The sequence below is a fragment of the Urocitellus parryii genome, chromosome 9, assembly GCF_045843805.1.
Source record: "Urocitellus parryii isolate mUroPar1 chromosome 9, mUroPar1.hap1, whole genome shotgun sequence".
Classification (NCBI taxonomy): Eukaryota; Metazoa; Chordata; class Mammalia; order Rodentia; family Sciuridae; genus Urocitellus; species Urocitellus parryii.
In genome coordinates, this window is record NC_135539.1 from 73,826,344 (window position 1) to 73,842,723 (window position 16,380).

The following is a 16,380-nucleotide window of genomic DNA, read 5'->3' on the forward strand; positions in this document are numbered from 1 at the left end:
ATCATTCACTCTGACAGAAACTATTGGCAACAGGGTCTAATGAGATCAGCATAATGAGGGGTTATTATTGCCTTAGCAAGAGGAAAGAACAACTTTGTATTCTTCACTTTTTACTAACAGTTCTGTATTATTTCTTAATATTTTTATTTTCTATGACTCACATGAAAATTCACAAGGTTTAAAATTGCATGATCCCTTCTTAGTATCCTCTTCAGTGTGTATGCCCCCAATCTGTACACTACAGGACATTGGGCCTATATGTTCAGTACTTGTTCTTATTATTTACATTTATTTATATTTTAAACAGAAAAAAATCCACAATAAAATTATCTAAAAGAGCAATTGTCATAAATCTTTTAACTGAATTCAATCATGGATAAACTAAAACCACCTGGAAAAAAAATTGAACATGAAAGTTTGAAACTCCATTTCACAAATTTCTTTCAAAAGTCACCATTAAATTGACTCAACAAATTCTTTATGGGACTTACTATAGTTTTCCCCAAAAAAGGCAAGACTGTAAACCAATATGGAAGTCAAATTATAAAACTATTTACTTTTCCTACCTAATTCTAATTACTAAGCAGGTGGAAAAAAAATCTACCTAACTAGGAAAAATAATATTCTATTTTCTTGATTTTAAGATATTATTAATAATTAGATGCATTATTAGTTTTCTTAGTAAACAAAATTATTTTTAAACTGTATATAAGCCATTTCCTAATTTCAGAATTAATATATGTGTCCATTAGAAATTTTATTTGTCTTCTAGTAACAATGTCTTAAATAAGATAGAAGTGTCTCTTTCTTCCTCTCTCTTTCTTTCTCTCTCTGTCTTATAAAAAGCCTACAAAAAACTTCTGCTTCATCTCTTTGACTCTTCTGCAGCTACAAGGAAAGTTGAAAAACGAAATATTTTAGCTGAACACATTACCATTCAGAATATTTTTTCTAAGAAAGGTAACAACCAGCCATCTCTGTGCCAACATATATTTTTATTTGTTTGTTTATTTGTTGTGTTTATTATTTTTTGTGGTACCAGAGATTGAACCCAGGGATGCTTTGCCACTGACATTCCCACCCCTTATAATTTTTTTACTTTGAGACAGGGTCTGGCTCAGTTGCTTAGGGCCTCATTAAGTGCTTGAGTCTGGCACTGAATTTATGATACTCCTGCCTCAACTTCCCAAATCAATGGAATTACAGATATGCACCACTGCACCTGGCTCAACATATATTTTAAAACAAAGAAAATACAATTTATAAAGACTCCTTTCATGGAGGCCCTATTTTGTGCCAGATAGTTTCCTAGGAACTTTGAATATAGCATCTCATTTAATTCTGATAATCCCACACCAGAGAGTAGATATTAGTATTCCCATCTTACCCATGAGAAAACTGAAGCTCTTTAGAATAATAAACTTGCCGAAGATCACTTGGCAGTCACTGGGAAGAGCGCTCAATCTTATCATTTGTCCGTGTCCAAATATTGGTCCAGATATTCACACAGTGTGAGTATCTCAGTGACACGTGTCTTTGTAGTAACTAAATGTTCACCTACAAGGAAGAGGAAACACGAAGAAAGATAATTTCCCCCCTCTTTTTAATTATTCTACAGTAAAAGAAAGATCAATAATTCAAGTAACCAAAGATCTCTGATCTGTTCCTGATAAAACATTTCAAATAAGAAGGCTTAGTTCCAACATCTAGTTTGGAAAGGAAAGATGGCCCCTAACACTGTGAGGATTTGTCTGTTGTTGTTGTTTTGGGTTTTTTGTTTGTTTGGTGTTTTTTTATCTGAAGGAAGTAATTTCTCCTTACATGTTAAAAGTAAACTGAGATCTGCCTTCACTTGTGTCTCCTTTGAATTCCAAAAGGCCTATTTTCAAATCTAAACTGTAATTTAAGAGGTGTTATAATTTCACACCTAGAAGATGATTTCAGTCCTAGGAGAACAGCTCTGGGTCCCTCCCTGGGATGAATTTGAGTGACAGCCACCGTGGGTTTTGCAGATGTCCTTTATGGGTGGCAGAATGCTCATGTCCACTGCATGACTCCACCGCCCTGGCTCCCACACAGCTGACCTGAGCCAGCTGAACATCATCAATAGTACTTTGAAACTTCTTTTTTATGAGAAAAAAAAAAAAACTTGAGTTTCACTTTCTATTTATAGGACTCACTAGGCCTCACTTCCAGTTATGGCTTCAGGTTAAGGCCCTTTGAACAAGACCGCTAGCTAAGCATCTCCCACCTTCTCACTCCCTCCCTCCCCCTTTCTCTTATTTATTTATTAATTTGTTTATTTATTTATTGCCTTCAAAAGGACAGTGTTAAAAACAGCACTTGCAAGAGCTGTTTGCATCTTTTGAGGAGAAAGTGCCACACTAGCTGTTAAGATACTATTATTTAAAATAAAGAAAAACTCTTTTGATTTGATAGGGTTTTTTGTTTGTTTTTTTGTTTGTTTTTTAAGTATGTCATTCTGGTATTTCCATAATTTGAAAGAGAAATCCATCTAAGATTGCCAGCAGGTGTTTAATTTCAAGCATTGATTTAGAAGACTGCCTCTTCTGAAGATTATAAAGATGCTTCCATCCATAAATCTTCCAATTGAGTTAGAAGCCCTGGCAATTATCACAACTTTAGGAAGGAAAAGAAAAAACCACACAAACCACATCCTTGAGAAGACTTGTCCCTTGTGCTAAGATGAGTGAACTCTTTGGGTGTCCCTGTTTGCAGCAACTAATAAGCTTCTTTAAGGTGCCCCCATAAATTGTTATTTCACAAATGGTGAATCACTTAAATGGGGGTCAGATGCCCTTCCTAGCACAAAGAAACTGGTTCAGCAGAGAGATCGATAGTAAATTCACTAAAATTATTAGAGAAAATTTATGGTAAATTGATGTTGAACCTACAAAGTTTGCTTAAGGTATTGTGTCCAAAATTATAGGAGAGGATGGGCATTGACAAATATTTAAGAATTCTTTAGCTAATAAGAAAAAAAAAACAGTGCATCTGACATGCCACATGCTTCCTACACACCTGCTTTTCAGACTCATAGATACCTTCTCACCTTTCTGTGACTCTGTAATGCTTCTTCATGACTCATGGGCCCCTATTGTCAATCTATTTCTTTGTCAACTGTTTTCCTCCCAAAGCCCCATAAGTATTTTCACCAGTTTCCCACAGACATGTGCATTTTGAAACGTCCTTCCAGAGAGTCTTGCAGGAAAGTGCCTCTCATCTGAATCTACTCTCCCTCTGCCAAGGCCTTCACTGTAGAATCATCTTGGGCCTTTCTCCAGCCATATACCTCCCTACATAGCCAAGGGGTCATCCCCCCTTAACCCCATATCCTCTTTTGAGAGCTCACTCAAAAACTATCTCCTCCATAATTGCTTTCTAAGCTACTAAGTGGGGATAGAGATATAGCTCGGTTGGTAGAGTGCTTGTCTCAAATGCACAAGGCCCTGTGTTTGATCCCCAGCACAATACAAACAAAAAAAGAAAAAGAAAAGAAAAAAAACTAAGCTACTAAGCAACTAATGGATAAGTATATACCACTTGCACACTCTGGACAAAGGGATGGTTCATATTACAAGTGGGATGGAACAGAAAAGCACAAGATTTTTTCAGGCTTCTCAGAACAACGCACAATCTAAAACTTACTAATTGTTTATTTCTGGAATTTTTCATTTAATATTTTTGGAACACAGTTGACCAGGGGTAACTGAAACCAAAGAAAGCACAATCATACATGACGGGGGAATTATCATATGATAAATAACATAGAGCAGTTGAACATGGGCTTCTCCCATAAATAATTTGTTCTTAAAATAGGGCACTTAAGGCCAAGGATATAGCTTAATGGTAGAGTGTTTGCCTAGCATGCATGAAGCCCTGGGTCCAATTTCTAGTACCACACACAAAATAATAATAATAAAATAAAATAGGCAGTAAGAGATGCAGTTCCTTATTAAACCTAAGATCACATTTTATTTGAGGTGATTACAGTACACATCCCAAAGAAGTAATAAATACATTTCTTCAGTTGAATATATGAGAGAATAAACCTGCTAAAAATGTTTAAGTATAAACCAAAGGAAAAAAATCCCACCCTTGGGAAATAGGAAGAACAGGGGGCATAGTGTCAGAGAGGATCACTTAGGGAGCTAAGAGGTACACCCAAAGAGTAAAGATGATTGAAACTAGGAGAGGAAAGAATTTCAAAAGAGAGAACACTGTATATGGAATGAAGAAGTTGACGATCAAAAGTTTTGAACATGCAATTTGGGAGGAGCAGAAAGTGTCAGATGGTAAAGTGTTAAGGAGTGAGAGGTGGACAGGCAGATTCAGTGGTTATACAGATTGTCTTCCAGATGATGATGATCACAGGTTGAAGGGATAAGTCTTCCTTAACACAGGAAGAAACCAGACCAAAGGGTTGCCATATTGGATTTCCAGATTGGCTTCTTTCACTTAGGAATACACAGGGAAGGTATCTCCTGTCTTCTCATGGTTCCATACCTTCCATGGTGTGTATGTGCCAGTTTGTTTACTCATTCACCTATTGAGGTGCATCTTATTGTTGCTTATTACATCTTTTTTTTTATTGGTTGTTCACAACATTACAAAGCTCTTGACATATCATATTTCATACATTAGATTGAAGTGGGTTATGAACTCCCAATTTTTACCCCAAATGCAGATTGCAGAATCACATCGGTTACACATCCACAATTTTACATAATGCCCTATTAGTAACTGTTGTATTCTGCTACCTTTCCTATCCCCTACTATCCCCCCTCCCCTTCCCTCACAACTTCTCTCTCTACCCCATCTACTGTAATTCATTTCTCTCCTTGTTTATTTTCCCATTCCCCTCACAACCTCTTATATGTAATTTTGTATAGCAATCTTTCTTATAACAACTAATTGAATTTGGCGTACTCATTTGTTTTCTTTATGACAGACTTCATGGATAAAGAATTTTAGGGGAGAAAGGGGTTGTAGAGGTTAGTAGGTCAGATTCCCTCATTTCACAGCTAAGGAAATTGAGATCCAAAAGACGAGATGCCTGGCTGCTCACAGTCCTGTGCTTTTTTTCTACAGTCAATCCAAAATTATTAGTAAAGTTGAGATTTCAAGAGACTCAAACACCAAACCCAGCTCACAACTGGTTTAATTTGGAGAATTCTCCTTTGGGTGTCTTATATCTCAGATCCCAGCAAGAGGAGGCTGCCAAGGCCCTCACTGTAGAATCCTCTGTGGCCTTTCAACAGCCACATGCTTCTCTATGTAGCCAAGGGATCATCCCCCCATTAACCCTATCTCCATTCCTAAACCACACTCCAGGACCTTGGAACTCCACATCCAAACGGCCCCAGGCCTATGTGGAAGTTTTCCTAGGTTCTGACCTGGAGATGAGCAGGAGGGAGTTTTCCCAGGTGGCCATTCAGCTGGTTCTGAACTTAGAGGAATCCTAAATCTGTCACTGACTTCCTTAATTATTAAGAACGAACATTTCTCAACACAGAGATATGGGGGGAAAGGGAGAGGGGAGAAAGAAAGAGCACAAACATAGGAACATGGAACATACGCAATTGAATAGTTGGTTAGCTTGATTTATGACACTTGGATCTATAGTGCAGGGTCCCTTGGAACTCTCTCCAGACCTTGAAAATGATTGGACTGTTCCTATTTCAACTATGATGAACTTAATGCTTTTCTTCCCTCTGTGATAAGATAATAACCATGCATGTAAGAAAGGGTAACAGGAAAGGAATTCTTGCTACATGCCAGTCACAGAGCTAAGTATTTGACATGGATTACTTTACTTAATTTTAGATATGCACAACAGCTCCCTTTGTTCTTCAGGGTGAAATTCCCAGCTCTTTCCACTGACTATCATAGAACACATCCCAAACTAGAGTTGAAGTCTCTTCTCCAGCTTCCATACAGTCATTCTGTAATCCTAGGCATTGTGGCCTATGTGACATACATTTGACAGATGATACTCTGAAAGGGTTATCATTGATCTACTTAGATGCTTTGTAATGAATATTTAGATCCTAATTTTATTTCTTCTTCAGAGGTTGAAAATCTTCTTTTATGAAAAAAAAATTATTTATTAGTTCACTAACTTTGAAGAAAAAAGATACCTAGAAAGAAATGACTGCAATTATTCTTTATCCACCTTATTTTTCTGGAGAAGGAGGTGACCTCATTTGTATCATATTTTCCAAGTCCTCCATGTGTTTTCAAAATTAATTATTGCTGGTTTAATAAAATCATTAGCTAATTCCTTTAATGCTATAAAGTTCTTATTTATCCTGGATACATTTGGCAACTATTCTCTTAGTTATTTGACATGTGACTAGCTGTATTTTCCTGGTCTTTCACTCATTCTCTTATTTGAAAAATGTAATTATTATAAGGAGAACACAGTAAAGCTAAATTAACTTTGAAGTCTATCTTTTCAATTCCCCTTTTACTAATTCTAGAATATTCATTCGCAACATGTGCTATGTCTCCTCTAAAACACAATCTTACTTTTAAATATTGATGTATTTTGACAGCTCTAGGACCTTTACCTTCTCTAACTGATATGTGTGTATGCAGCACCGTCCCCATGAGAATGATAGGACTAAAGTTGTTAAATCTATCATTTCTGTCTTGTCTTTAGTCATCGGTTCTTCAGACTGTGAACATAGACTTTTATTTTAATTAATCTTCCCTTTAAAGATCTTTCTGTTATTTTTATTATATTTGGAAGGCTTACCCTATTTGCATTCATTTGATTAACAGAAATTTTTAAATTATTTTTAAATCCAAACATGTTTAAACTCTGGTTTCACAACTGATTAGGTGACTCTGCTACTCTATACATGGTCATGTTTTCCTCACAGTGTCTCAGTGTGATGTTTCAACCTAAGTGAGCTAAAAAGGATAGCATCCTCCTTGACTTCAAATCCTGGATCTAAGTTTTCAGGTCACTCCCACTGATGGCAACACTTATGCCTACCTATCCATGAACCAAAGTCTCCTCTGAACTTTCTTTGACATTGACATTGACAGGTAGAAAGAGCTAGCTTGTCCTACTTTTGTGAATTTGCTGTTCAGTAACCTTAATCTGAACAAAAATCACAAACCCTGTTTGCAAATGTTGAGAATCTATGCCATTTAGACATAGAATAATTTAAACATAGACCTCATTGTGGCGGGGGGCGGGGGGGGGAGCGGGCGGGTAAGCATTTGCTTATAATTTTTTAAAAGTCAAAGTAAAAATATTCCATTAAAATTGAATTTATTAAAATTCATTAAGATTTTTAGAAAATTTTCAATTCATTGAAATTTTCCCTAATTCTAAAACAGCATCAAAATATACTGAAATATTGAAAAGTACAGAAAGTATTCTAAAAGGAATCAATCTTATAGTATTTGAAGGCACCCAGAGGTAGGATTTTGAGTATCTCCTTTCATCTTTTTTTATCGACAATTCATAAGCAGTGATATTTTAATAAGTTTCAAACATTAAACAGAGAAGTTCATTTTCACAAACCCATATTCCTGAAAATTCGTCTTTTTCATTAAAACTCAGTCTGTTCCTGGAACTTTCCACATTTCTCACTATATATCTGTGTGAATATTATATGTAATAACCATAATCAGAAACACAATTAATATCTGAGGTTTATAGAGCAATTGCCATTGTGCTACACCATGTTCTGGGTACGTTGCATATTTTAACTCATTTGATCTTAATGGCAATCTATAAAGTAGACGTTGTTATTGTGTCCATTTATAGATAAGAAAAAAGAGATGGGCTCAAGGGAATAAATGAACAGCTTAAGGTCCAATAGCTACAAATTTGGGGAGTCAGGATGTTGCTGTACTGCCTCCCCACTAACTTGACCACATCAAGGAAAGCAATTTTAAAATTCATGAAATAGAATTCTACTATTTGCAAAGAAAATTAATTTGTTAGTTAATGCAAGAAGATCCTATGGGACAATTAAGCCAGTAAATATCATCTGAGCCCAAGTCCCTATGGCAAGGCACAGACTTCTAGAAATTCAGGCACGTCACTTCTGACACATACTAATGAATCTATACAAGGTAGTAAATTTTACTAATTAGAGTTTACAGTAGAAATATAAACAGATTCTAATGAATGTGTTTTCTGGCTTGAAGAGAGCCCTCTCTCCCCCTTTCCCTCAAGTGCGGGCGAGCACACACACACACATATACTCTACATTTAGATATAAAAAGTACACAAATTATTATTAGGTTTTTTTTTAATAATATATCCTTATGAAAAGGAAATAAACCTGTTCTCCTAGGATATTTTAACTCATAGCTCAATAAATAAAGATTGAAAGAAAAGAATACAGCACTCCAGATTCAAGATTGCTCCAGCCTCCTAAATTTCCAGGATACCAAAATTAAGTGTTAGTGGGGCCACCATAACACAGGGAGTGTATGCACCAGCGGCTCATTTAGGTGAGCTGCCCTGGATGCCGTGCAGTGTGCCCCACAGACCACGGTGCACACGTTACCCCAGCAGTGGGAGCTCTGCCCCTGCCAGAACACGTTCCTGTCCAGCCTGGGCTTGGGCAGCCCCAACAGAACCCTCCCTTTTCTCACAAGCACAAAGGAGCCAATGTCAGAAAGGCAGCCCCATCAGTTTGTAATCCTCAACTAAAACCTTTCTTTGGGGGACATCACTATGATATTATGCATGCACCTTTCTCTTTGGTAAGTAGAGGTAGGAACCTAATGTAACCCTTCACCGCAGCTCTGCACCCCAGGGAATCCCCACCTCAGATGCCAACAACAGCCTACCTTCCGTGTCCTCACAGGGTCATAGGAAGGATGGAATCACAAAGACAGTCACCAAGAGCATGGGTTAAAATTGCTCAAACTCCCGAGTTGGTACTGAAAACGACTGACATGACTACCTAATATGTTATTTGAAAATAGTTTGGAATTTTTTTTCCAATTCCTGAATTAACTAACCATTTTAATGTTTTTAAATTCTTATATACAATTTTTACCTCCTTTCTTCATTTTTTAGCTGAATAAATCACTTTTACTGGTAAATTTTTTAAAGTTGATTTATCACAGGTTTTTTTTTGTTGTTCAAATTAGTTATACATGACAGTAGAATGCATTTTGACACATTATACATAAATGGAGTATAATTGCTCATTTGTCTGGTTGTACATGATTTAGAATCATGTAATCATATATACTTACAGGGTAATAATGTCCAATTCATTCTACTTTCTTTCTACCCACCTACCCCTTTCCCTTCCTTCACTCCCCTGTGCCTAGTCCAAAGTATATCTATTTTTCCCACCCCCTAATTGTGAATTAACATCTGCATATCAGAGAAAACATCTGGCCTTTGTTCTTTTGGGATTGGCTTGTTTCACTTAGTATAATGGTCTCCAGTTCCATCCATTTACCAATGTCATAATTTCATTCTTCTTTAAGGCTGAGTAATATTCCGTCTTGTATATATAACACATTTTCTTTATCCATTCATCAGTTGAAGGGCACCTAGGTTGGTTCCATAGTTTAGCTCTTGTGAATTGAGCTGCTATAAACATTGATGTGGCTGCATCACTGTGGTATGCTGATTTTAAGTCCTTTGGGAATAAACCAAGGAGTGGGATAGCTGGGTGAAATGGTGATTCCATTCCAAGTTTTCTGAGGTACTGCTAAATTTTATATAAATATCTAACAAAGAAAATGAATACAAAAGAAATTAAATTTCAGAATCACACATCCCTGCAAAGTGATATCTTAAATTTTTATAAATACATGAGGAACACAGAGCTCCATCAGCCAGGGCCTGAACAATATTTGTTGAAGGTCTGGGAAATACAGTACTCTTTACACAAATATACTTAATTCTCTGCAAAAACAGTAAGCTATTTTGAATTTTTGACGGTACCGAATGTTTGTTTTATTTAAATGATTTTGCATGGATATGATAAATACTTTTTTAAAGCAACAAGAAAATTTTTTTAAAAAACCCACAAAGGTCTGAGTACCCATCTATCAACAAAATATCCACATTGATAATTGCCTTCAGGCGGTTGTCAGAAGATGACAGCATAGCAAGGGGTACCTGTGACTCTCTCACTTTTGTGGCCTCCCTGATGGAGCAGCACGTATGCCCAGGGTACATTTGCAAAGAATGTACGATGGAAAGTTGATAAGTGGGTTCATGCTATTGAATAGTGCATCGGAAGCTCTCCTACCGACCACAGCACATAAGCATCTTCAATGAATCCCTCCTTCCATGAGCCCTCGTGTAATTATACTGTCACATCCTAGCTCCGATTTAACTTTACCTACAGGGCACTAGCTCAGCTTTATTGTTTGATTAATAAAAGCAGCAGATGAAGGAAGGACATTTGGAGAATCTGCTCCAAAGACCATGAATGATATTAAGTCTCGTAGGCTTACTTTCCGTGACTTGGTTGTTACTGGGGATTGAGCCTAGGGGTGATTTACCACTGAGCTACACTCCCAGCTCGTTTTATTTTTTATTTCATGACAGGGTCCTGCTAAGTTGCTGAGGCAAGCCTTGAACTTGCAATCCTCCTGCCTTAACCTCCAGAGTCACTGGGATTGATTACAGGAGTGCACCACCACACCTGGCATGAACACTCGCTTTACAAATTGATGTGTTTGACTTGACAAGAACCTGAGTGTGTTTGGTCCCACAGGGTCCTGGTTGAACTCACTTTACAAATTGATGTGTTTGACTTGAAAAGAACCCGAGTGGTTTTGGTCCCACAGGGTCCTGGTTGAGCAAGGAAATCTCTAAAATGCAAAATTCCTTTGTCCCAGGAACCACTCGACAAAATGCTATGTTTTGCCACTGAAATAAACCAAGACTCAGAATGCTTAGACTGAGGCAAGGATCTTAGAGTTCATCAAGTTCTACTCCTTTGTGCCCATTCTTTCCCTTCAGGCTTGAGTTTTCTTAGAGAATGAGAGACATTTCAGAAACAAAATACCAAAGCCAGTCAAAAAGTTCTCCTGCCACCCCCGTGGCCACCAACTTGAAGCCACCTTCTCTCCTGACCCACTCTGCTCCTGTACCCTTTGCTCACAGAGATTAACTAAAATGTCAAGCAGTCCAGGATCCTTGGGACCATAAATACCTGTGTAGACACAGAGGTATTTTCACCCAACCAACATCCAAGCTCTGTGAGCATGCACAGGGGGCTGTTCAAACTGAGGAAGGCTTCTGACCTTTGTTTTATGACCTTCCATGGGATGGTGAAGGTGGGTACAATGAAACCAGCCGTAATTCTTACCTCCTTTGAGGAAGGTTTAGAAAAGGTTCATATGTAGTCCTTAACCCATTAAGTCCCAAGTGTTCAATTCTGCAATGTTTCAACAAAATCGACATGGGTGCATTAAAATAGGTTGGAAATCATAATCTATGACTTACATATCCTCTCTATACATATTTGTGTGTGTGTGTTATGTGTGCGTGTATGTAGAGAGAAAAAAATACATATTATTTTTTTCAAATGCTCTAATCATTCATCTATTACTTTTCTCAAAACAATAGAATTCTAAAAGCATAACATGAATTTCAAAAGTGATATATTTATTGCTCAATTTAAATTCTTAGAGGTATCTCACACCTGGAACAATACGATTTAACAGATTAATTATATTTCAAATATGTGGGTTTTTTTTTCCTGAAACATCTCTCCTAGAACTTTGCAAACATAGAATTCTCTCACCAATATCTACTTTATTACCTTGGTGTGATGTGCTTAACAGCCACAGTTTATTAATTTCATCTTTTCCAGAAGAAAATGAGAGAACCATAAAACGTTCTTTAGTCTTTCAGTTACTAATGGAGAATTTAGTCAAGGGTCCCACAGATATGTGTCACTTTCCAGAGGATGGAACTGAGGCCCTGGGGGGTAGGCTGGTTTAGCGGATCACACAGCCAGTTAGTGACAGCCTACTTCCAAGACTTGGATTTCCACTCCGTAAATGCTGCACCAGGAATTTTTGGCAAAGTAAAGTCTGGGGCAGATAGGTAGGTCCCATCCCCCACCTCCATCCCAACTTCAGTTTGACCCACCTGGAAGAATCTTTTGCATCGGCTAACATGGCACCCCGCAAGTAGCCACATAAAATTGCCCAGAACTAAGTACAGTTCCCTTTCACCAGCCTTTTTTGCATTTTCCCTCAACTAGTGAACAGAACCCAAAAGACAGCAAAGGAGAAAGAAATAGAATTCTCTGTTTTCGTCTTTATTTCAAGAGCCAAAGGACTGTTCATGTCCTTTTTCCAGGAAATAGCTGCTGGGTTTTTATTTGTGTTTACCTGCTTTTCATTTATTTTCCTCTAATTACAACAGCTACCAGTTATCCAGTGAATGCTGTAAGTCCATTTTCTATTATATATTATTTCATTTACTACTCACACAACCCTTTGAGGGTTGAAATATTATTTTCCCCATTTCGTGAATGAGATGAGGCTCAGAAAAAGTGATTTGTCCAAAGTCACAAGTAAATGGGATTTGAACTCAGCTCTGAGTAAGGACAAAGACCACCACGTTCCCACCAATCACTCTGAGTCTCACTCTCCTTGGTTTGGTTCTGCCTAGGTCAGTCCAGAGGTTTTCCAGCAGGCAGATGTTTTCCCAGGAGTTCTGCAGGGTCCAGGTCAGCTACAAGTTACCTTCAGCTCTGAGCACTTCTTCCGCAGCCATTAACAGAATTTTGAACCTATCACGTTTATATTTACTTTTCAGGACTGGGATTTTGGATTTGACTTTTAAAACAGTTATGCATTCCTCAAAGTGTGATTTCTCAAAATCCAGACCTCAGGACTATCTGGTCTTATGTGTCTGCATTTTTGCTAATTTCATCACAGAGCACATTGCACTGGGCTCAAAGTAGGCCCAAGAGTTCTTGGATGAGCAGACCCACAAGCTTTCCAAACACAAGAGCAAGGTCTCCCCATCCTGCCCCACCCCCCAAGCTAGACTCCAGGTGGGGACTGGAGTCCTGCTCCACTTTAAGAAACCCAAGTTTTACTTGACAGTCACTCACCCAGTCAAAAGTGTTAAACTGACACCTAATGACATCACAAATGAGAGAAGATAAGCAATGGAAGTTTGCACTGTCCTTGGCTTAATATCAAGATGAGAACTGAACCAGGTTTCTTTGAAAGGTTTGTTGGGGAACCATCAAATCTCTTGGTAAAATTAAACATGGCAGCCAACATGCCAACAACCAACATTACTATTCAATTAATAATCACTACATCCATGTAGTCTTCCTCACAAGCCTACGGTAGTAAAGATTGGCCAAGCCCTAGGATATCTTCTACTCTCTTTAACAGCAGCTTCAACTCCCCAAGGCTCACCTCTGGGTGCAGAGTCTAATGTGGGCATGAAACCAGGTCAGGATGCTGTGCAGAGTGTGTGGGATGGGGTGGAACTTTTCCCTTTACAACCCTGCACCCACTTTCTCCAGGTCCAGATCAACAGTGTATAAATTGTGAAAATTCAACTTCTACTGGGATTTGTAAGCATCCTAACACTGAGAAGAAACCTTTCACCTGAGCGCTGTTACAAATGTTCTCCCTGAATGTTTTAACCCCTTGTTCTCCTGAACGTTTAAATAAAGATGCCACCCTGTGGCTTGTCCAAGGGCAGGGTATGTTTTTTGCTTTAAAAAGATATAGATTAGAAGCCATTTACAAAGTACTTAGAGGGTCAAGAGCTACGGGAAAAGGACACCAGGTTCAGGCAGATGAGGCAAATGATTACACTCCTCATGTCTGAAATATCAATGTTATGATTTATATCTTCTCATGATTTTGGCCTCCCCACAAAAGATAAGAGTGGGTTGTAGTTAAAGCCTACTGGAACCAGGAAAGTAGATCCAAGGTCAGCTTTGGAAAAAGCATGCAGACACTTAGCCTTGCCTGAGATAATTGCCACGATATTTAATTTTTCCCATTGTGAGGAAACCGAGCCTCAGAACAAGTGACAAGCAGCTCATATCACTCTGTGACCAGGATACCATTTGCATTGTGACCTCACATAGACCCCATGGCCTCCGTGAGTCTCTCATCCAGTTGTAAAGGTTAATTATGTTTAAAAGTCACCCACATGTGGTTTTTAGGTGCAAATTCATGCACGAATATACCAAATGCCTCCACACTTCATTGGTTGCTAATCCTGGGTTTCTAAAGAACACTTGAAAATTCAGCATGTTCAAAGAGCTCAGACTATTTTTGTTGAAGGAATATTGTGTTATGTAGTCGAAGGAGCAGAGACTGGTTGGAATCCTGGTGATCTCTGATAATTCCGACTTGCTGTCCCTCTATCATGCATGGGGTCCTCTGCTGGGAGCAACACACCCAGGAACCAGCTTGCTCTGCAATAAGCAAAGTCTGGACTGGAGAGGAATAGGTGGAACTCAATTTGGAGGTCCTGGAGATCTGGTTCATGTTTGATGGATGAGGCAGGAATGCGCCTTCCATCTTGCTCCCCCATAGAACACACTCAGTGACTACCCTAACATGAATGGATGTTTTCCTACCCTGCACCTGGAGTCAGAGATTTGACCATACCATGCATTGTCCATTTCAGTAAGTATGTGGTCAGAACTCACTAAGTGCTCAGCACTGTTTAGTTGTCCAGCTGACCACACTCCATCAGCAAGATCAGAGCTCATCACAAGCCTCCAGAAAATGTTACCCAACATCCCACCAGATTCCTCAGGCTCCCTAGGGTTGGAAACTATGGATCAGCTAAGTCATCTTGACAATCTTTTCATAAGCGATTTTAAGATGCAATTAATTCCTCTGAAATTATCTAATCCATTTTAAAAAGACATCTTGATTTTCTTAATTTTTTCCAGAAACTAAATTGGGATTGTGTTTTTTTCACCTAGGAAAACCTCTTTTTTGTGATGGAGTATCTCAACGGAGGAGACTTGATGTACCATATCCAAAGTTGCCACAAATTTGATCTTTCTAGAGCCACGTAAGAGCCCCATAAAGGGTTTAGGGTGGGGAGGGGAGTCTTTGTTCATGTGTACTAAGTGCCCACAGAATGCTTTTCCCATGTGGTATCTTTCCTGCTTGCTCACTTGGCACACCTGAATCCAAGAGCCAGGTAAACCTTTGGGAATATTATCAAACCAGGTAACAGTTTTCCCAGTTTGCAAACTTGGGATTCATGATAATTTATTGCATATCTCCCTGTTATAAAAAGAACTACTTGGTTTCTTAAGTAGCCACCCCAGTTCATCAGGCTTCTAAATACTGGATCACAGAAGCAAATATTTGTCCTTTAGAAAGAAGGTGGTCAAATGGAACACAATTCTGCAAGGTGGCCCCAGGGATGAAACTTTAAGCTGAGGCTCAGTGGAAAGGGGTAAGGCAATTGGTTCCAAGGGTAAGAGAAGGAAGAAACTCGAAGAAGCATTTAACTCTACTTGAGAATAAGCCCTCCCCTTCTTTGGCATTAAACAGTTCTAGATGCAAGTGAGATGGAGCAGGTGTGTTTACCTGATGGGACTAAGTTCCACAGCACCTGCCTGCACCAAACCCCCATGGGTCCTACTTCCTTCATGGTAAACACACTATGACATTCAAGCAAAAGTAAACTGTGCAGTTGGGCTCATTTCTAAATAATAGCTGTGTGTCAACTTTCTTTGCTGATGTTCTTTGCTTGATACCCAATTATCTATCACCCACCTCCACCTGAATACTCTGAGTGGTTTAGGGTGAATTGGGCTGAAAGAGAGACCTTGATGCACCAGTTCCTGCAGAACTCCTGGCAGGAGTGGTGGCTGTTTTGTCAAATCTAGTGGGAAGCACTTTGCCACTCTTGTTGCCTCCAGGAACCCTCTGCAGAGTCCCCTCAGATGGTTATTTATCTGATCTCTGCAGCAGTAACATCACTGGTCATTTTTGTGTGTTAGAAACAATCCACTCAGTCCACCGTCCTCTCCAGCTCTGTAACACACGAAACTGGCCAGGACACAAACTGTAGATCTGTTTTGCCCTAAATATCTTCCAGGAGGGAGACTTTTGCTCTCTTCCATAAAACTCAGAAAGTCTCACTTCCAGGAAGCTCTCCCTCATATCTGTGCTTAATCCCACTAGAGAAGCTTAAACTCATTTCCTTTAAGTCTGCCACCAGTGAGAGGCAGAGTAACTTATCAACTTGCATCTTCTAATATCCTCTTTCCACCTCTCAGGCTATGTTTCTTGCCCAGGCTCAACTTTGTAAATATGAAGGCAAACCAGCCAGGTCTGTTGGGAATGGCCTTGCAGACAGCCCTTGGGCTCCAAGGCAAGTTTTAAAAT

The 16,380-nt window shown here is 38.8% G+C and overlaps 1 protein-coding gene across 2 annotated transcripts in view; it reads left to right on the forward strand.

Annotated features, from left to right (window-relative positions):
• Prkcq (protein kinase C theta) overlaps positions 1 to 16,380 on the forward strand; it is a 119,168-nt gene that overhangs the window by 74,539 nt on the left and 28,249 nt on the right. For both annotated transcript variants that reach the window (XM_026391827.2, XM_026391828.2), the window contains exon 13: positions 14,958 to 15,049. In XM_026391827.2, coding sequence (XP_026247612.2) covers positions 14,958 to 15,049 — 92 coding nt within the window. The remainder of the gene's footprint in view (positions 1 to 14,957; positions 15,050 to 16,380) is intronic.